At 42.4% G+C, this 22,118-nt stretch overlaps 1 protein-coding gene across 4 annotated transcripts in view; it reads right to left on the reverse strand.

Annotated features, from left to right (window-relative positions):
* OTULINL (OTU deubiquitinase with linear linkage specificity like) overlaps positions 1-18,004 on the reverse strand; it is a 37,730-nt gene extending 19,726 nt beyond the window's left edge. Inside the window, exon 1 of one of the 4 annotated variants that reach the window (XM_079300280.1) lies at positions 17,751-18,004. Coding sequence is in view for 3 of the 4 variants with exons in the window: in XM_079300276.1 (XP_079156402.1) it covers positions 2,826-3,123 (298 nt within the window). In the remaining variant the exon portion in view is untranslated. Of the gene's footprint in view, positions 1-2,825; positions 3,151-6,381; positions 6,766-17,750 lie in introns of those variants that run through there. The other 3 variants (XM_079300278.1, XM_079300277.1, XM_079300276.1) reach the window with 3 other exon arrangements.
* Between the last annotated feature and the right edge of the window lie 4,114 nt (positions 18,005-22,118).

A 22,118-nucleotide genomic window follows, 5' to 3' on the forward strand; every position in this document is an offset into this window, starting at 1 on the left:
TTCATGGGAAAAAAATCAAACTTTTCATCAAACCAAATTTTGTAATATAAAACTAATCTCTAACACCTCAGAACTGGAAAAAGATCCCTAGCAACGAACTCCCCTCTTAAAACTGCCAGTGAGTGCTTTTACATTGCTGCAGCTGAAGAAGTGGAACTCGTGTTTTCTATCATGAAACTCTGACTTTTTCAGTAATAAGTAGCTGTTTTCTCTGTCTTTCTGAAAGGTACAGCATTGTTGTCTGAACCAGAGCACTGTAGCCAAGCACTGAGGAACTGGCATCTGCTATGATGGGAATCCCAACAATGGAGCACATGGGCAAAGTTCCCTGCTGCTGCTGCACGCTGGCACCAGGCCAGCTGCATCCCCCCAGGAGTGTGGAAAGGATGCTCTGTGTTCATTGGGCTTCCCCAAATTCCAGCAAAACAGAAAACAGATCCTGAAGTGATTCAGGGCCAGATGTCAAACAGCATCTCAGAGCGGTGTTTCACTTTAAAGAGTACTGTAACTCTTTTACAAGTCAGACTGCCATAAAAATGCCACTAGAATATGACTTAGGCAGTCCAAAGGTAATTTTAAAAAATAGTAATTACACAGCCTAAAACAAGAGGAGATCAAGAAGCTCCTTAAGGCAGGTAAACCTTATGCCATTCTAATCACACTCAAATTCAGTTAAGTAAGTGTAAAGAAAGCAGTATAATCATATTACCTTTTGACTCCTGAGCACTGGTTATTCCCTGTATTTTTAAAACAAGTAAATTATAACCATAACCATCTTCCCTAGGACAGTTTGGCACCGTGACTCCCACAGTTCAGCTGTGTGGGGTCAGGAGGTTCAGCAGAGGTATTTCTGAAATCTCGAACTCATTTGCCTGGGTAGTCAAGCAAGATCAAACATTTTCAAACATTGAGCTTAAGAAAAACTGCATACATTTTTGAAAAACCCTTTAATATTTGTTGTCTGATCCATGGTAGGCAAGATGTGAAGATTCAACTGGAAACTGTACCTGAGAAACAAGGTGGACAGAAAGTCTTGATGCTGAATGGGAAATGAACACCACCTAGGCAGGCAACATGTTCCAAACAGTTAAACGGAGTGAAAAAAAACCCTTCATCCAAAAATGGAAAAAAATCTCAGAGCTACAAAAATTTAATTTTTTTAAAAATCCAAATACAGATAGTTATCCATAAAAGCATTTAGATTTAAATGCTGACCAGCATTTTCATGCTATTTCTTCCCTTCAAAATCAATTGTAACACCCTTCACCTGGTAGTGTTTTACAGAGATGGGAAAATGGCATCTTTTCCTCCAACCATAAGGAGACTCCCTCAGTTTCTAATCAAATTATTTGTCCGCTAGCAAAGAAATGAAATTCTTAAAGAAGCACACTTCAGTGACTACAAAGAAGCTTTCTTAGCCTGTCATTTCTTCCTGTTTCACACATTTTGCCTTTGTTTCAGCACTTGCTGCAACTGGAGCGGGCCAGAGGACGGAAGTGGGAATAACGATACTTGCACATATTAGCAATGGAGCAGGTAGCACCGTGCTAGCTTCAACTCACTCGCTAAATATCACAGAAATCTGGTTCTTTCTCCACTGCAAAAATGAAAGTATAAGCTGCACACAATTTGTACAGCTCCTCCAAAGAGAAAACAAGCTGGTTTAGTAAGAAAGGCAGTGCAAAATGAGAGATGGGTAAGTAACCATCAAAGCAGAATTGTATTGCAGAATGTACAGCAGAAAAGCAAGCTGTCAGAGAACGTATCCCCAGCCTAAAAGACCACTTCTCAGTGACATAAGAGATCACAGGATCATTTAGGTTGAAAAAGACCTTTAGAATCAAGTCTAAGAGTTAACCCAACACTACCAAGCCCACTACTAACCATGCCCCCAAGTGCCACATCCACACATCTAATAAACATCTCCAGTGATGGTGACTCAACCACTTCCCTGGGCAGCCTGCTCTGATGCTCGAATGCCATTTCAGCAAAGAAGTTTTTCCTGATTTCTAATCTAAATCTCTCCCAGTATGACTTGTTACTCGGGAGAGCAGACTGACTCCTACCTGGCTACCACTTCCTTTAGGGAATTGTAAAAATGCCACCCCTGAGCCTCCTTTTCTCCAGGCTGAACAGCCCCAGCTCCCTCAGCTGCTCCTCATGGGACTTGTGCTCCAGACCCTTCACAGCTCTGCTGCCCTTCCCTGGACACGCTCCAGCCCCTCGATGTCTTTCCTGCAGAGAGGGGCCCAGAGCTCACACGGATGTGAGGTGTGTCCTCAGCAGTGCTGAGTACAGAGACAGTCTCTGCCCTGCTCCTGCAGCCAGGCTACTGCTGATCCAGGCCAGGATGCCCTTGGCCACCTGGGCACAGCTGGGCTCCTGTTCAGCCATGCTGACACCGAGGACCACCTGCAGCTGCCCCTTCCTGAGTTCCACCTGCACTTGTGAGCCTCTTTTTCCTAAACATTCACCCTTCTGACGGGAATACAAGCCAGTCTGCAACACGTAAATTCATACCGCACGCAGTAAGGAAAGAAACAAACAAAACAAAACAAACTACCGCCCCCAAACAAAGAACAAGTCCCGCCGCACACCCGGGCTGCGTTACAGCCGCGGTCCCCGGCGCCAATGTGAGCCCGGGGCTCGCTCCCGGGGCCGCTCCCGGCTCGGCCCCTCAGGCCCGCACCCCTCACGGGCAGGGGCACAGCCGGCCGGCCTCAGCAGCGGCTCTCCGGGAATCGCCGCTTCTGGAAAACGGCCCCCGAGGAGTCAAGTGGAAAATGAAATGGGGAAGAAGAAAGAGACAGCAAGTAAAGCCAAACCCTCGCCTCCCTTGGGGGACCGTGCGAGTCCGCCCCCGGCCCGGCGCGCCTCACCGCTCCTCACGCCGCGCTCCCGCCGCGCCTCGCCGGGATCCAGCCCGGCTCCAAAGGCACCGCCCGGGGCGGGGATCCCGCGGGGCCGCCCCGCTCCCGGCAGCCGGGAGGAGGGAGAGCCCTGCGCCGGCTCCCGGCCTGTCTCCCACGGGGGGTCTCCATTTCCCCGGCAGCGCTTCCCGCTCCTCCGCCCGTGAGGTGCAGTGTGTGCCTGGGTGTCACACTGCGCTGCTTTCCATTTCATGGCAGCACGGAATCGTGCGGTGGTTTGCCCTGGAAGGGGCCTTAAAGATCTAGTTCCAGCCCTCTACCATGGGCAAGGACGCTTTCCACTAGACCAGGTTGCTGAAAACCCCATCCAGCCTGGCACTGACCTCTTCCAGGGATGGGGGTGCATGAAACACTTCTAGGGATTCCCATTCCCTGAATGGAGACCAACACCATCACCTGTTTGAAATATAGCCATTAAATGTGAATGCAATAACTTTGAAGCTATTGGTTGGTTTTGTTTTTTCCTATCATTAAGCGTCGATTTCCTCACCAATTCACTCTTGAACAAGATGGTGTGCATTCATCCAAAAAGAAATTCCCCTTTGCCAAGTACCTTCCCTTATAATAGTCTTTGATGTGTCATTTCTCCCGGAGGTATGTAGGGAATTTGCGTAGACTGGTGTACTTTCTTTTCTGGTTACACATTAAAGAACAGTTTTCTTCCATCTTGTTAAGGACTTTGCAGGAAAAACAGAAAGGAATTGTAATGGTCCTAACAAAAGCTCCAATCTTTTACAGAGTTACAAGCAGTTTTCTCCGGTACAGAGCCAAGACAAACTTACACAGTCTTTTGTTATTGGATTTGGTTTAGGTTTGATTGTTTTTTTCCCCTAAAATAAAATGGTTGAAGATCAAGACTTTTCATGAAACAGTGGAGAGATTTGTATCGCCTGGCATGAATATCAGATTGTTTCTCTCTCCATCTCAGTTAATCTGGGCAAGGAACAAAATAGGAAAAACCTGCTAAATATTGGTGTGCCAAGCATTCACTTAGTGCACTCACAGAAACCCATAGACATATTTATCCAAGTAGAAGAAAATCTAGGCTTAAAACCCAGCTAAAAATAGCAAAAGTAAATAGTTGACTTAGGAGGCCTAAAGCTGTCAGTTGTGTAAGCAGCACTGTGTGCTGCTCCATCAAAAAATCCATTTGGAAAAAAAAATCCTAAGTGCCACCTCTGTGCCTCTCCACAGCATCAGTTACCTGGTGCCTTCCTTCTGGACTCGCAGGTTGTGTTTAATGTAGCTGTGTCTCAGGAGCTGCAGTTGAGAGAGATGCTGTCAGGGTATAGCTCACATGGCATCCACCTGCATAGGCTCCAAGGTGGCTGGAATTCATTTATTTTATTTCCACATCTTGTCTGCAGTTATCACATACTTAAGTTTCCCTTTCCAGCTTTTTTCTTGCCTTGGCCAGCTCAGTGTTGGTGGCTGCAGATGGTTTAGCATTGTAGCTAAATCCAGGTTTGCATCTTTCTGCCTTCTCTTAACCTGTGTTAAGATCTTTGGATTTAATTGGTGATTTCTTTGTGCAGGCAGGCTTGAAAGTGAATGTTTACCTGGCTGCTGACTTATCAGAGGAGAGAGATGCAATGTATAGTACAAATGCTACTCATCAACCCCTGTGTCAGTGATTCCTTCCCATTTCACGGCTCTCTACTCTCTCCTCCGTGCATTTATTGAGCACTTCAGTGCAATCTGGAGCATGGCCTTGATCCTCTATGCGTGGGTATAATCCTGGGACAATCAATCAATCAATCAATCAATCATTACTTATCTCTCAATGGACGTTTTTAAACTAACGCTATCCATAGTTCTTTCTCCTTAAGCTCTTTCTGGACCTCTTCCCTGGGTCACAAATAGATCTCTAGGACCTTTTTCCATTTGCAGGCTTTGGCAGGAAACTCTTTGTGAGTGAGATGGGACAGGCTCTACCTGCCTCCCTCCTTGGTATTGCATACATACACCACTGTAAGACTGAGCCAGGTAACACACAACCCTCCTGCACTGATGGACTGCTCCGTGTGTGCTGTTCCTGTTAGCTGAATATGGGTAGGATAATCCTGGAGAGAGCAAGCAACATCCAGGTCTGAGCTGGGATCAACAGCAGAAATGGAAATAGCAGCTAACTATTTAAGAATAGCAGGTTCTTTCATGGACTCTGCATAATTGGAGACGTGCTGCTACAGAAGTTCGGAAAGCTTCAGAAAATGTCAACTTCTCCAAAATTATTTCAGAGAATCATAGAATGTTAAGGGCTGGAAGGGACCTTGAAAATCCTCTAGTTCCACTCCCCTTGCCAGGGCATCCACAACCTTCCTGGGCAACCTGTTCCAGTGTCTCACCCCCTCACAGTAAATAATTTCTTCCAAATGTCTAACTTAACTTTCCTCTCTTTCAATTTCAACTTCTTGTCCTATCACTGTAGGTCCTAGCAAAGAGTCCCTCTCTGTCTTCTCTGTAGGCTCCCTTCAAATACTGGGAGTTTGCTATGAGGTCTGCACACAGTCTCCTCTTATCCAGGCTGAACAACCCCAACATTCTCAGTCTGTCTTCCTGGAGGTGCTCCAGTGCTCATATCAACTTCATGTTCCTCCTCTGGATGTGCTCCAACAGAACAATGTAGGGAGACAGAGAAGGTCTTACACAGCCCTTGCCTTCAGTAGGTTTCAGCAGAAATAATACATTCTCTGCTTTGCTTCTGAGTAGGCAATAGCTCTGCAGGGACAGGGGACAGCTCCAGGGAGCTCAGACTGGAAACAGCCTAAATTGGATCCTCTTCCTCCAGACTTCCTGGTCACAGCATTTTGCATATGTTTCTGATACTCAAACAAGGCTATGTACTGATGGCAAAGTTCTACTGCTTAGGGATATTTATGACATTTTCTTTCTTTAGGGGAGTATTATGAACTTTCCCACAACATGAACCTCCAGGTTCTTCTGCAGGTCATGGCATTTCCAAGCTGCAGCCATGACTGTGACTACCTCCCTCTGCATGCACCCACGTGAGAGTGCACAGCAATTACAGCAAAAGCTTATACTGAAAGCCACTGCTAAGCAAGTGTGAAGACATTTCAACTGTGTCTGTTTAAACCCACAAATGAGCTGCTAAAGCAACTGCTGTGCTCATCTGCAGTATAATCATGGCACAAAGAACATAACTCCAAAGTGAGTGCTGAGACAAAGGCAACAGCATCCAACCCAGTCAAAGTAGGAAGCCTGGGTGCAGAACCAGTGACAGCTTCCTCCTTCAGTATTTCAAGCCCATTTTTAACAGTCAAGAACCATTTCCTTGTTTATCGTAACTTATCACTGCTGTCAAGGGCAGGTAGTCTGGCGCATAGGTAAAAGCAGTATCCATGCAGCTGTAAGCAGCAGCACAGGGTTTTTCTTTAGCTGATTGTCAGCTTGTTGACATGCCAAAATTTATAGCACAGCAGCATGAACTTACCGGCACGTCTTTCTGAGCTAATTCTGCTTTGCTTTCCTTTTTCAGTGGAGTGGTCTCTGTTCTTGCTGGCCCTTCTGCCATGTTTCCTCTGCATCTCCTCTCCAGACTATCACCCCCAGTTGGATTTCTCTCCCAATTGCTTTTTTTCCTGGGGTTAGAAAATGAGTCTCTACAGACTCAGCTTGTCTTCACAGATCAACAAGCTATGAAAGGATCTGGCTTCCTGTTTCATTTCCGTTGAAGTTTTCAGAGTCACACAGGCTGTCTATGCTTCTCCATATCCAAGCCACAAGAAAAAATTGAGCATAACTCAGCTATTTATAAAGGTCACATTGCTACCTCCCTCTGCATCTCCCAAGTTGCTGGAGGGATGGAGATTGCAGGGTGATTTTCAGACTGTGATGCAGCACCCATACAAGGTCTCTATCTCAGTGGTAGTGCACAGTCACAGCTTCTCCTTTCCAGCTCCAATGTCGCGTTCAATTGCTAAGCTCATAATGTTACTTATCATGCAATCAATGTGCCTCCTGTAGAAGCAATCAGACCGTGAAGAGGAAACAGGTGGTCCACACAAACATCCCATGGTTATGGACCATGATATGTAAAAGCAAAGTTTACACAGATATGGTTAAATCACTTCATAGATATGGGGGTTTTAACTCGAGTAAGCAAAGTCTTATTCGAGACAGTCTTTCCTTTTCCCTCCTCACTCATTGTTTTAAGTTAAATGAAAGAAGTGGTTTCTTACAGTCTAAGAATATTAATTGCTTCCTAATTATGCAGTTGGAAGATATATCACAATACCACAGCTTACAAGTTCACTAAATGTAGTCTCCCACTCTGAAAATAGCCACAAGTTTTTGTTTCAGAGGGTGAAGCACCAACTTGCCCTTGCCTCCCAGAGATTCCTACTCTGTTAACAATTGTTTCACATTTCACATGCATTTAAAAAAAACCCAGTACAATTACTGACTCACATTCTCCCTCTCACTAGAATGTCAGCTTCCCTTTCTACTCCTTTTATTTCAGTATTTTTGTCAATTTAGTTCTAAAATGCTATTTTTCAATAATCCCCTAGCATCAGAAGCATTTATTTTAAAAAAATAAAATTGAAAGGTGATGTTGGGGATATAACTGTTACCTATATTACATTATTCTTTTTGTTTGCTGGCACCTCAGGAGCTGAAGGTGAAATCTGCTCTCCCTGCTCCAATCCAAGCCTTTGGTTCCATGACTTCAGGCCTGCTAACACTTCTTATTTCACCATTTACTGTGGAGGAAGGAGGAGAGGAGCAAGAATTTTCTTTCCTAAAGTGTTCACTTGCTACCTTTGAATGCTTTCATGCTATTCATGCTACATGCCAGTGAGCATCCAAATGCAGCAAGTGAACTAAAAAACAGTGTTTAAATGTGTGTATACACACACACATTTATATGTATATATGTGTATTTTTGGCTGTATTCTGTTCCCATTGTCAGAACAAGATAGTTCTGAGGACAGAAAAACTGTGGACTCGCTACAGGACCGGTGCATCTCTTAGGGAAGATCTGGAAAAAAAATTAGCAGGAGGAAAGAAAGAAACACTGCACATGCCCTCTTTTGCCTTCCTTGCTCAGAACTGGATGTTTGGTACATTTTTTTTGTTTTGGTTTAGTTTTGTTTTTTTTTAATAAAGCAAATAAAGGAAGCCGTCTAATTTAAATTTTACAGTGAAAATTAATTTTCTTTTCTGCACTGAATTCCCTTTAGTCACCTTAAATTCCTCTGTTGTATTTCTTACTTTATTTTGACAGGGTAGTTTGGTTTGCTCTGACCATAAACAGTTCTGGATATTTAACATTTCCTACTCTTTGTCTCTTCTTGGAGTTTCCACATTCTTTTACCTATATACCACAATTCCCAACCAAGCATAGATGTTTCACCTGGATAACTCTTTAGTATCTCCTTAGGGTTTATCCAAGTAGGAAAAGTATGGATTACCTCCCTTTCCTGCTGTGCTGGGGCATAAATATTTGCCTAAGATCTGAATTTCTTCCATACCCCAGAGAGCATCTTTAAGGCATGGTGAGAATGCTGGGACATCTGAACTCTGTATGTGGCAGGGAACTTGAGGGAGTTTTGGAAAGTGATGCTGTTTTTGCTCCAACAGGTTTAGGTGACAGACAAAGAAAGGCTCCAGAAGGGAGAAGAGGAAAAGCCAGGACCTACTGCATCCCTTCCTTGCAGGAAAGCCCCAGCTGAGCTTTGGAACTGGACTAAGTTACAAGAAATACAGGATTATTTCCCCATATATACCATGAATCTTATTTTTAGTTCAGAAACTCTGAGGTCTAGGCAGGGTTATGGGGAAAAGAGAAAGACAAACCTTAGAGAGATGATGAGTTTGGTATGCTGGAGGCACCTGGGCTGACAGAATCCACAAACTAAGAATAGCTGTGTTTTTCTAAATAGTTGGTGTTTGTTTGCATGGCTGCCTATTTGCACTCTTTATCACATTCACGGGCTGACAAGGAAATTTCCTTTGTCCACCCCCACACTTGTGCGGCGGCTCTTATCAGGCGGCCTCTCCTACCCGCGCCATTCCCTCGTGTTTCTGTGAGATGCAGCAAATGAGCTCTGCTCTTGGCCTCACCACAGCCCACTGGGGTTGTTTCCCTGCTCACCAGTGATAGGAGAGCTCCTGGCTTGAGCAGCAGCTGGGAAACCCAAGCATGATACGGCACAACGTCACCCAGCTCTCTGAAAGCTGTAAACACAGGATGGCCACCTGAGCTTGTCCTGGAGTTGCCAGCACTTCCATCTCCATTGCTGAGCCCTAGAGACAACTTCCTACTTGCTGCTTTCTCTCTCTCTCTGGAAGCAGTTTAAGGTTACAGAGACAAATATCCCCAACATCCAGTTGCATGTAGTCACTTTTGTTCTGCTGTAGCAGGTCGTCCTATCATCTCATCTGCTATCTGAAAGAAAAATCACCCTTTTCAGAACAATCATTCCTATTGCTGACACCTTTCTGCTGCAGCTGGATAGGTGGGAGCAAGCAGAGGTGCTGTCCCAGGCAGGTGCTCAGTTGGTCACTTAGCAGTTCAACAGGTACCCTTTTCTTTCTGAAGACTAGTAAGGAAAACAGCATCAATACAATCTACTTTCTGGATTTTGGAAGCATGAAATGCACCGTGAGTGCAGAACTGCCTCCTACTGCCTGGGCTTGGGCACAGAATATCAACTTCCTAGGGAAGAAAAATCCCTATTATGAAATCTGTGATGGACATTGCTTTTTAACAACTCTTTTAAAATCAAATACTTTGTATTTGAAATAAGAGTCCATATTATGATTTACTTTTATTTAGAAATCAACATGCAAAGGTTCAGCTGTTTCTCCTTCTTGCTAAAAGATTCTACTGCCAGAAGGAACAACATACAGCCTATTTGTAGGCACTTTCCTTTTTTTTGTTGTTTTTTTTTTGTTTTAAGTGTCAATCCCTGGCTTTGCAACAGTGACTAAATATTTATGTTTCATTGCCAAAAGTGCATAGTAGCAAACCAAAGCTAGCATTTTAAGACTTGTGTGCTATGAGTGACTCACTGGGACTAAAGATGTGAGCACCCCCTTCCCTGGGGTTCTCTCTGAAGCAGGAGGAGCAGCTGCTTTCTGCCACCCCCTGAGAACCACAGCAGTCACCAGCGATGGCTTGTTGTGTACTGCAACAGCAAAACAGGGTCACTGAGGGGAAGAAAGGAGCTCATTCTTTTCAGAGGAAGGAGTCACTCCAACCAAAAACATCAAATGCCAACAGTGAAAAGAACAAACTTTCTTCAGATGGAGACTTAGTAACATGCAGGAAAATAAAATACACATAAAAACCATGTAAAAACTAAGGGAAAGCAGTAGCCTGTACACATAGGAACAACAATGGAAAAGTCATAGAGAGGCAAGGGCTTGAGCATACACATGCCCCCTTCATAATGCAGCTCATTGATCTAAATGTCTTTTACATTAACAGAGACAGCAACAGAAGATGTTCCTTTCTGAAAGACACTTTGTGCAGCTGGTTGCTTATTCAGAATTGCAAAGATAAACATCCTGGTTCTATTTGCCATTTTCTTTCCCCCATCCCCCAACAACCCCCATCCATGCTGACAGCTGAAATTAATATATGTACTTCTTCATTTATCAGAAAAACCACCTGTTGCTAAATTAATATAGGCTGTACTTAACTATGTATTTCGCAAGGCAGAAGGAAGGATGACATCGATTTCTTTTAATTGGGATATGGGGCAGGAATTCAGAGGATGAACATCTATTTTTGCAGTTGCCAGAATCTTACGTATCCTCAGCAAATCCTTTTACCACCTGTTAAAAAGGGGGAAGGGAACTAAAAAGCTTTCTCCATCTGTAAAGTAAAGCTTGATGATTAAAATTGAGAGCTGCTGAGAATACCATGGTGATGGAGACTCTTCAGCTGAATATACAGCCCCCGCTGTGGTAACAAGCAGCACTCTCATCTCCCTCTGCAGTCAGGGACAATAAAGACAGAACTCTATTTGCAAGGGATGTCAGTACCTTCCTGACAAAGGATGCAATGATTTCTCTTGCTGTAATTTTTTATGGATCTTACCCTTTTTCACATTTTCCTATTTAGACAGCAAGTTAAGGATTAGGATTTCTACTTTTCTGGCAAATAAACGACATGTATATTCTTTTTAAAATTCCTTGTGTTGAGAATGTAAGAATGAAATTTCCTGGCTGTTCCCTTATGGCTTCTTCTCAAATACATATGAATATGCAAATTTTCCCGGACCCATCTTCCACCACAGAAATTTTTCTCAGAGAAGTTTGCCTTTAGGATTTCTGTAGACCCCAGGGCCCTGCAGGAATTGCTCCCTCATCGTGCCAGGCATGCAGAGATCCCAGATGCCACCCATGGGTGTGCACAAAACAGACAGCACAGCATAGTGCTGATCCATGCTTGGCATGTTGGGCTCCAGGCGTGATCTATATAGGGAGCTGGTGCTTCATTTCAGCTTCTTGCATCCATTTATACAAGGAAGGTGGGGATTTTGAGTAGTTCCAGGAGAACAAAGCAGAGGTCTTTCTCCTGTGATTAGGAGAACTGTGTCTTGGATTCTGCTTTTATTTCCTCAAAATTACTTATAGATTTAATCATCTCCTATGAGCAATCTGGATCCAAATTACAGCAGAAAAACGCTACTTTCTGTGGCAATTCAGGATGACAGTTTGAAGACTCTTGAAGCTGCCAGCAAATTTTTATAGGGAGTTCTACATCTTAAAGGATCATTAACTATACAATCCCATAATTGGATCCTTATGTTACAGGTTTTGTTTGAAAGCTCAAATGGTGTCTACGTATGTTAATAAACTTATTTTAGCACTGAGATCACAAATGTGTGACAAATTGCCTTGGAGGAGAAATGAAAGGGAGACCATCTAAACTTACATTTTTGTGAGGGAAGGAATCTGACATGTTGGGGGCACAGCAGGAAACCAATGAGGAACAGAATGTACAGCCATGGCTGCTGTTAAATATAGATCCTCAGTTCTGAGGCAGTGCAGAGCCTTGCTCTTGGGGTCTCCTCAGCTAACAGGTGTCTCATGTCCTCAGAATACCTCATATTCAGGACAAAAATTGAATCAGATGAGGGTATTCTGCCTTTTTCTTCATTTTCTGTAAGTAATTCCAGAAGGTGCCGGACCACTTTTCTCACTTTTCTACAGGTGATACAAGCATAATATTGCTGGATTCTTTCTTTCTTTCTTTCTTTCTTTCTTTCTTTCTTTCTTTCTTTCTTTCTTCTTTCTTTCTTTCTTTCTTTCTTTCTTTCTTTCTTTCTTTCTTTCTTTCTTTCTTTCTTTCTTTCTTTCTTTCTTTCTTTCTTTCTTTCTTTCTTTCTTTCTTTCTTTCTTTCTTTCTTTCTTTCTTTCTTTCTTTCTTTCTTTCTTTCTTTCTTTCTTTCTTTCTTTCTTTCTTTCTTTCTTTCTTTCTTTCTTCTTTCTTTCTTTCTTTCTTTCTTTCTTCTTTTCTCTTCTCTCTCTCTCTCTCTTTCTTTCTTTCTTTCTTTCTTTCTTTCTTTCTTCTTCTCCTTTCTCCTTTCTTCCTTTCTTCCTTTCTTCTTTCTTTCTTTCTTCCTTTCTCCCTTTCTCCCTTTCTTCCTTTCTTCCTTTCTTCCTTTCTTCCTTTCTTCCTTTCTTCCTTTCTTCCTTTCTTTCTTTCTTCCTTTCTTCCTTTCTTCCTTTCTTCCTTTCTTTCTTTCTTCCTTTCTTTCTTTCTCTTTCTTCCTTTCTTCCTTTCTTCCTTTCTTCCTTTGTTTTTTTTTTTATTACGTCTAATGTAACTCTGAAATGGCTCCATTCTGCCACCAATTGTGTATTATAAGTGAAAAACAACTCCCAGGCAGTGAATTCTTTGTGTTTTGCTCAATTTTTAGTTTTCCAGGTGAGTGTAGGAACAGTCCTTTCTCCACTGACCTTCAAGTATTACTCTAACACAGAATGTATTTAGCATGAGTCAAATAGTGTGACTACAACAGCACCATGGTAAGGTAAATACCCTATAGTTATACTTCCTTCCTCTGGCAGTATCTCCAGGAGACAGGCTTCATAAAGAGCTACACCCAGTAGTAAAATAATATATGCTGAATAAACAAATACTGAGAGATGTTATAAAGTCCAACATGGAGCTCAGCCAGAGCTGAGCCACTGCTTTTAAGTGGCAATATGTCAGCTGCAAATGAGCAATATGAGACAAGCCGAGACATTTGTATAGCCAAACTAGTAGGAGCCTAAAATGCCAAAGTTAAGGCTGCAGATGGTAGTCGGCTTTGCACAGAGAACACACTGGGTCTCCAGGCATAGACCTATGGCTTTTGAGAGCTTTCCCCCCTCCTTCCCCTCCCCATGCCTAAATATAACATTAGATTTGCCCTATTTAGGCAATAAATGAAAACAATTTTTAAAAGCAGCCTAAGTGTGACTGAGAGAATTCAAGTACATGCTAGACAGATGCCCTACCTTGTATTTTCCTCATCAGAACCAAAGATGGGACTTCACAGTGTAGCACAAGCAAAGATCTCTGCTACCACCCTGCCTCCACTGCCTGATTGCTGTGATAGATTTGCTCTGCCAAGCACCCTCAGAAACAGCTAAAGCAGTTCTGACTTTTTACGTCAGAGTTCCATGGTGTGGGTCAGCTGTCTTGCTGGGAACAGGAAGCTGAAGTGTGGCTGTCACAGAGACAGATTTAGGATGCAACTCCTGCTCCTCAAAGGGAGCCCAGGACATACAATGTACATCAAAACACTGCAAGGCAACATTGTTGGTATGTGCAAATTTTTATAGATAACTTAAGTGCTTGATCTCTTATATATATACATATATGTATGCATAAATTTTTCCCAACAAAACTGTTTTACATCTGAGCTCTTTGTTTCTAGGACAGGGTACTTTGGGCATAAAGCTGTGTCCCCTGGCATGTGTTTGCCTGTGTCCCTCTGGGCCACAGTGCCCTCCTGTCTGCTGGATTTTCACCACCATAAGTGTGGATAACAAGTCAGCAGAAGAGCAGGAATTCCCACACAGCTCTCATGATTTGCCATTTGTACTTCTTCATTTTTCCCCCCAACACAAGCATTTCTACACCCCCTCTGCCTCAGACATTTTTAACTGTTCCAGAATTGGCAAAGAGCCCTTTCACCTTCCCTCCCACAAAGTGCTGGTTTTACAAACTCCGTGAGTATGGACAGAAGGCAAGAAGCTGGAGAAATACAACACAGCTTTGGAGAGCAGCTTGAGCAGAGTTTCCCAGAGTGGTACAAAGTTCTGGGAATAGTGTTCTCCAGCAGAAAGATCAGAACAGCAGCTCCTGCTAAAGACAACATCTTTCAGAGTAACACTTCTCTGACACGGAATAACATCATTTTCACTTTCAGTGGCTGGAGAAATGCAGAAATGTACAGAAAAAAACCCCAAACCACCTTGTTGACAAGAAATAGCTGCAATAAGAGAGGATGGCAGATGCCCCATGACAGCACTACAGCATAAAAGAGAAGTACAACAATTAAGAAAATCCACCCTTTCTACTTTGTTGCAGAAGACCTCAAATATTTACAGAAAGATATCTTCTTCATCTAATTCCCTTTTATCCAATGGGAAAGCTTTTCCCTTGCACCTCTAAAACACAACAAAGGAGGAGGCTCAAGTAACATGGTACAAGTTGGTGTTTCTCTGACTTGGGCAAAAAGTCAGTGTTTGACACCAAGCAAATTTAACCAATGAAAATAAAACTCTGCCTTACCCAGGACAGTAATACCAAGGCTCTGAAAAACTTTACAACTTTGGCTGCAGCTTCCACACTGTTAGACTCCACAGCATATACATCTAGTTTCAATACTTTTTTTTTTTTTTTTAATCACAATGGTTACTTGCTAATATAGGGATTGATGTGGAATAGAAATGATAAATTATACAAGTGAGATTAAAGTTATTAAAGTTATCAAGTTATTTGGAATTGATTTGTAAAGCAGATGAAGAGCTTGTGTGGAGCACTTGAGTACAGAAAAGCTGACATCTGAACTAATGGAAATGAATGTTACCATTGCATCATGATTTGTTTTTTTAAAACCAGCAGATGGAGTTTAGGCCTTGTAAAATGTTACTCCTCTCAACCCTTGCAGCTGACTAACAGAAAGAAGTATGTTTCTTATTTGTCAAGCCAAACATTACCAACTTGAGGAAGATTCAACTCTGATCAAGTACTTGCACTACTCACCTAGCCACGCAGGACTGGAAAAGTGACAGCATGCAAACAGCAGCAGATGTTGGCTTCCACAAACAAATGCCATCCTTGCCCAGGCATGAGTCCTTCGGAGGATGAAAGGGAATCATAGGCTTAGCAGCCATGTACTGCCTATCCCAGAACATTCATACTCAAATATAGTATCTCTATTAAATTCCAAAAAAAGATATTTTCCTCTCTCTGAACTTTATCTCTGCAGTCTCTTAGGGATGGTATCTTCTAAGCCAAGGAGCAGATACTTCTAGGGAAATGCTTTTAACTTGCACAGTGAGATGTTTTGAAGGGATGCCACCAATTTTCAGTAAACTCTTATCTCTCCTTCACTAGATCTATTAGCTCATAAGAAATGACTGGAAATACTTTTTAGAGTAAAAATATTGATTACTATTTTGCATATTTGAATAGGTTTCCAAGCCAATTCTCCTCTTTTCTATCTCCAGGGCTTACCATCCTCTCCAGCATTTCTCCCATCCTGTTCCAAAGATGTTGAAAGTTGTCTGCAATATATTGCTCGTGGCTGGACTGCTGGATGGTAGTGCACCCTCTAAACCCAGTGGTGACCTAGTAACAAATAACTTACAGCCAGTACAATGAGGTAGCAAACAGCACTCTGTCAGCACAGAGGAAATGCAGGAGGTAAATTAGGCATTTGCTACCAAGTTTCATATCAAAAAGCAGACAATGTGCAGGCAACTATGCCATGGTTCCTGTAGGTGCACCATTCCTCCCTTGGTCAGATTCCAAGGCATTGGCAGGGATCAGGTGCACAGTTAAGGTTCAGTGTTGTCCATGCCTACTCCTACTCCTACTGTCATCCTAGAAAGACATGTGCACTCACTCTTTTCTGTGTTTTCCTGATGTCTTTCACTTCTTTCTGCCCAGTCTCCATCTGTCTTGACTTTCTTGAGCACTTTTCTGAATTGCCAAATGTTGTGATTTGGAGGTAGCACTCTTGGCTTCTCCATGAGATCATGAGTAAGAAGGTCATGCTGTTCCCATGTATTGCTCTTACCACAACTAACTCAGATTGTGAAAAGCTTTAAATTTCTTTCCCATGAAACACCACATAATTAAACTCTAACACAGACCCTAAGAAATGAAAATTTCTTTCTGCATATAAATAACCACCTATGCCTCTCTTCATCACTGCTATATATCTACTTACAGAGAAAGCAAAGGAAGGGAAAATAGCATTTTATGCATGACATTAGTTTGCAACTCCTAAAATTTAGAAAAAAGAAGCACCAAGAATTATATGGGCAGTCTACCTACCTTGAAGAAATCTATAAACTTTTCAACACGTATACACATTTTAAAAATCTTTGCAGCATGCATGCACTCCACTGCAGTGCCACCCTTTCTTTCAGTACATCATTATCTCCACGGGTGTCAAAGCATTTTGGCACTGTGGCCATTATATCCTTTCCTTTATCTCATGTATAGTGATATGTCAGGAGGATAGCTGGAGAAACAGCCACAGATGGAGAACACATCTCAGAGTGTGTGAGTGAATGGCCAGTTTTCTTTTCTCCTCTGGGTGCTCCCATCCTTGCCCCATGCTGAGTGATGAATCCAGGCAACACCACACACATTCACAGAGTAGCTGAATGTGTATCAGATTTTTACTGGGCAGCAACAGACCTATCAGACATGGAAACTGAGGAACACAGTGGTGCCTTTTTGCAAATGAAGCTCTTTGACTTCGCAAATCACGAGCACAAGGATATGGTTTATTGCCGTTGTCTGAGCTGCAGCAAAGAATGCTCTCAGCAAAGGTTGTGGATCTACCTTGACAGACTTGCTGCAAGCCATGGAATCACCAGGTAACCAGTGAGACTACTCCCCCAGGGTCACAACATCAGATCATTTAGTTTTGGCAATCACCACGTATGAAGACTGCCCTGAAAGGTTTGATTTTCAGCATAATAACATTTTGTGTGAGTTATGAAACAGGCCCTCAGCCACAGAAATGAGCTAGATTGAAAATAATTACAGTAATTTCTTGAGTCCTGGCAGACAGAATACTAAGCACTATCCCAACATAAGCACTTAAAAACCCCCTGATAAGTTAGCTGGAAGAAGAAAACATTAGAAGGAACAGTTAATAGATTGGAATCTCTCTCATCCTCCTGGAAGAAAAAATGTTTGAGAAAAGGTGTAGCTGTTACAGATAATGGCCTCATCCATATCATGACTAACAGTGTAACAGGAATTCAGCTAGGATTTTCATACTTAAAAATTCCCTAGAGAATGGGATGAGAATAAACAGATCCTCTTACCACAAGCAGATGACTTCCTCAGTAGATAGGCTGATCCCTACACTGCAACCTTGTACTGTATCACATATCAAATTACTTATACTATACCCAGACTTCATTAGAGAATATCATATTTACATTTTAAAAAAATAATAGACTATTAAACAGGTAGTGCTCCTGAAAATGAAATGGGTGGCTGGATATTAAGTGAAAAATCAGGTCCCCTAACAAAAATCAGTACTTAATCCAAAAAGACAAATAACAACTAGAGTCACTTTGGGCTGGAGATCCATTACCCACCTGGGCTCTGGGATGAAGTACACTAACAAGGTTCATGTTCTTTCAAGCAGGTCTGAAGAGCAATGTACAATTCCAAGCTGTCACTCACAATCAGCAGCCAGGGTAAAGGCAGCAATCATCACCAGATTTACACCCCGCCTTGCTTTGTGAAGGATCCTTGGGAGAAATGAGTTTAGGCCTCCATGAAACTCCATGAGCAATGAGAAATTTTGACATTCAGGCACTTTTTGCTGGTGATCAAGTTATCTTCAGGATGCCCCATCCTAAAAGCTTCCCCTTAATGTTTCATGAAATATCATTACATTCTTCTTCCATGCGTGAATCAGCCAGCACTGTCCACTAGCATCTAGAACTCCCAACAACAGCAACAAAATCAGAGCACGCTGCACTAACTGGGACTAGCAGATTCCCAGATTTAAGTTTTCCTGGCAAGCAAAGAGTCCAGAACCCTGCAAGACCCAGGAGAATGCTCCATCACCAAAGAAGGAAGCACTCTTTCACCATCAGTCTTGAGAGATGGCAAATTAAATGACATCATTCTGCAAATACTCAGTGGATCTTGGCATCACTGAAGGGAAAGTCTGAGAGCTTGAAGAACCATCCATCTCAAGGGATCACATGGTCTTCAGCGACACACAGGCAAGACATGTAAAAACAGACAAGATACGTGATGTAAATTGACCAGAAGTGATTAGACAGGCTCCCAGTGGTACAACAAGGCAAGATTTCAGCTGCTGCCAGCTCTTCCTCAGCCTTGGGAGCAACCCTTGGGATTGCAAGCCCTCACAGAGACTGAGTTCAGGGTGTGCCAAGTGAATTCCTGGTGCTGACTACTGCAGGAAGCTTAAATGTGAAATTTCTGCAAGTAGTATTTGTAGATACTCCTGATGTGTGAGTTCACTGGATAAACAAGCCTCCTGCTTGAGACCCAAATAAATACTTCTGTTGAATTGAGGTGCTATTGTCCCTAAAATCAGTGTTTGGCATTTAATGTGAAAGAGGTAGAGTTTCAGATTAATCAAGTCCAAGGCAGGTTACATTTTCCTCTCTTGGGATAAGGAAAAAATGGCTCCAGGAGCTGGCAAGAAAAGTCCTGCAAAAGGAATACTTGGAAAAAGTCAGGGGAGCTAGACTGGCTATCTGAGTAGTAAAAACAAAGCCAGCAATAGTCAGCTTCTATTTGTTTAGTGAAAGAGATTTCTGTACTCAGTTCCATCAGAATAACTGCTCCCTAAGCCAATTGTAATACCTCAGCTTTGTCTAGGAAATAGAGTAGCTCAACAAGAGAAAATTATTATTCATGGGGGATGTACTGAAGGGGGAATTCAAGATTTACATGTGTGGTCATGGACTCTAAATGAACCATTGAAACTCAACTTGGCAACATGATCTCAGGATTTATTATTCCACAAAGTATCAGCTCAAAAGGAGTCAAATACTTGGAATTTTTAGAAAAGGAATAGAGAACAAAATGCCATTTTCCAGTTGTGCAAGTTAAGATGCACCTGTGTCATAAATACTGTATGAGGTTTGCCTCCTCCCATCATAGAAAAAATTCAATTTGGAACTAGGGAAGGTTCAGAGAAGGGCAATTAAGATGAGAAACAGCTTCCCCATGAGGAATAAACAGACTGGTACTCTTCAGCTTGGCAAACAGATGACCAAATGAAAAGTAATTAGCAGATCATAAAAGCAAAGCTAAGACACAAAAATTGGTTGATGAACTGTCCATTAAAACTTCAGAGATATTCAAAGAAGATATCAGTGGGTTCTTGGCATAATATGTAGTTCAACTTCATAACTTGTTGCTACACAAAGTTGTGGCTACCACTGGCTAACTACTATTCTAAACCAACAATTGTGTTAAGTAAATCTCAATGAACTTCCCTTCCATGAGAAACAAAGTCATATTTTGTAGGAAGACCATTGACTCTGAGGTGGTAATGGACAAAATGTCTTTTGGGAGCTGAAAATTCAGCCTGAAGTGTTGCTCTGGTGTTAAGATTTCATCCTTTCTATAGCTATTTGCCCTCTTTGGATAGAAAATATTTTCCTTCAGAAAACATGAACCTTGAGAACCAATATATTAACCACAGGCATAATGATGGAATCTGGAGCTTTGTCAGCAGCAACTGATGCAGTCTCAAGGACCTCATCTTCACATTTCCTTGAACAACAAAGTAAAAAAGCCCCTCCAGCAGTCAAGAAAATGCATGTTAGAATAAAAACTCATTAAAAAAGCAGCAAGCATTCAGATTATTGCTCATGAAAATCATACAATGAAAGGATCTTTTCAGCAGAGAGCTCAAAGAATCTATGTATTAAACCTCAAAGTATTTCTAGCCTGTTTCATCATTTTAACCTACATCCACTGAAGAAAACGGGAAGCTTGTGCTCTCCTCTCATACTAGGTTTGGTTGATAACGGCTTTTTCTTTTATTGGAAGGCACAGATTGGCTGGTGGGAGTTTATGGTTAGCAGGTCTGGTGCTGGCTCTCCTGACATCACTGAGGGGAGAGCAGACTGCTCTACTCAATGTCCCCAGCTGCCTCATTCCCCCAAAGACTTCTGGATAGGGCTAAGGGCAGTGACTTAGAGGAAATGAGAAGTGTTCTGTTTTGAGGACAACATAATGAGAGAAGTATATTCTTCTGCTCCTCCACTTCAGGCTCCTAGCCCCTTGGCAGGTCAGGAAAATGGGAGATGCCATTCCTGTGCTGATGCTCAGTGTTACAGCGTGACACTGAGGATCACTGAGTGCAGTTACCTGGGAAATACTGAGGTCACCACCAGGCATGTGAAGCAGGATGTTGTGTATGTACTTGCCAGGAAGGAGAGAGAACAGAGAGATCATCCTGCTCCTGCATTATAATGCACACAGAAAGAGCCTTTTGCCAGCATGAGGTGATATGAATGTGAAAAAATACTGGAAGCAGAAACTCTACAGAAAACCTGTTTGTTACTCTCCAATATAACCTTCACCAAGATTTAATTTTAGGAAAGAAATTGTTTGCCTGAGGGATAAAGCAGTGGTTCTGACAAAAGCACCACAATACCTGGAGCTCATTTAAACAAATACAGAAACTTGGTCTTCCTTGGTTCTACCTACCTCCACATGCACCTGAATGCCTAGAGCAGAGACATTAGTAACTGAGTCTATTCATTCATGGAAAAGTTTTATAATTTCCTGGACTGGAGCTGACATGGTAACACTCCCTACACTGATCCCCAGCACATGGATACACCGCTGTATGCAGCAAAGATCTTCAGCAAATACCAACTCTCAGAGATTTCACTACCCACAGCAGGCAGTTTAGTGTATTCCTGTCTTCATTTCTCTTAAGATCTTGGGGAACCATGGAGCTTAACCTCAGATCAGCCATCCTTGTTAACATTCATTTCTTACTCACCAGCCCACCTTTCAAATGGAGTCCTACAGACACCCTCTATGGTGGGGTTTTAATGCTTCCTGGCAATATCATGCAGTAAGTTACATGCAAAGAACATCCCATTCTGTTTTCAGGCATCTTCCACTACCAGTCAGGTTTGCAAGGTTACTGAAATATTTTCAAGAAGCCAGATGCTTTGGCTGTGTCATTCTGGAGGATCTCTGTGGTGCCCTGGCCTGACCATACTTTTGGATTTGGAGTAAGAAAAAAATAAATTATTTTTTCTTCTATTCATCAACACATTAACAGTTCCATCTGAGAATGACTTAAACAGGAGCATAGGCAGGTATGTGTAGGTCTCTGCCCATTAGGACGACAATGTAGGTTGCTTCCCTGATAATGGAAATCATGTTATCTAGTCAAGTTTTATGCTTAGCAGTTGCACAATTGCCTTCAAGTCAATCAGTGTTGATTATACATGCAATGAAGAATGGGGCTCCCAAACTCAACTTTAAAAGTACTATCTCATGCACCAACTTTCAAGTATGGCAACCTCTTCCTGAACTGTCAGTAAAAAGTGATTGGGGTATGTTATAAAGAAGAAACACTTAAGAATCTTCTTTTGAATCTCCCTGGCTATTCCCCCGCTTTCAGCTGTGACACTGACTGCCATTCCCTATGCTCTACAATATTCCCACATCAGTGCCTGACACCAGCTGCTCTGACCCGTGTTTTTGGTCTCCACTCTCTATCAGCCTGCAGTGCTGCTTTGTGTGCAGGACAGTCAATAACAACTGCACCCACCCCAAATGGCATTTGCAGCCTCAACTACACAATCTGGCAAAACAAAAGGACCTTGTATTATTTCTTCAAAGCATTTCAGTAGATTTACAAGTAGAAGATCTGAAGCTAAAGATCATCATTCAAGCTTTGTGCAGCTGGAAGGTCTTGCAGCAAACTGCAGGTTTTTGTGCAAAAC

Source organism: Erithacus rubecula (assembly GCF_903797595.1).
Source record: "Erithacus rubecula genome assembly, chromosome: 3".
NCBI lineage: Eukaryota > Metazoa > Chordata > Aves > Passeriformes > Muscicapidae > Erithacus > Erithacus rubecula.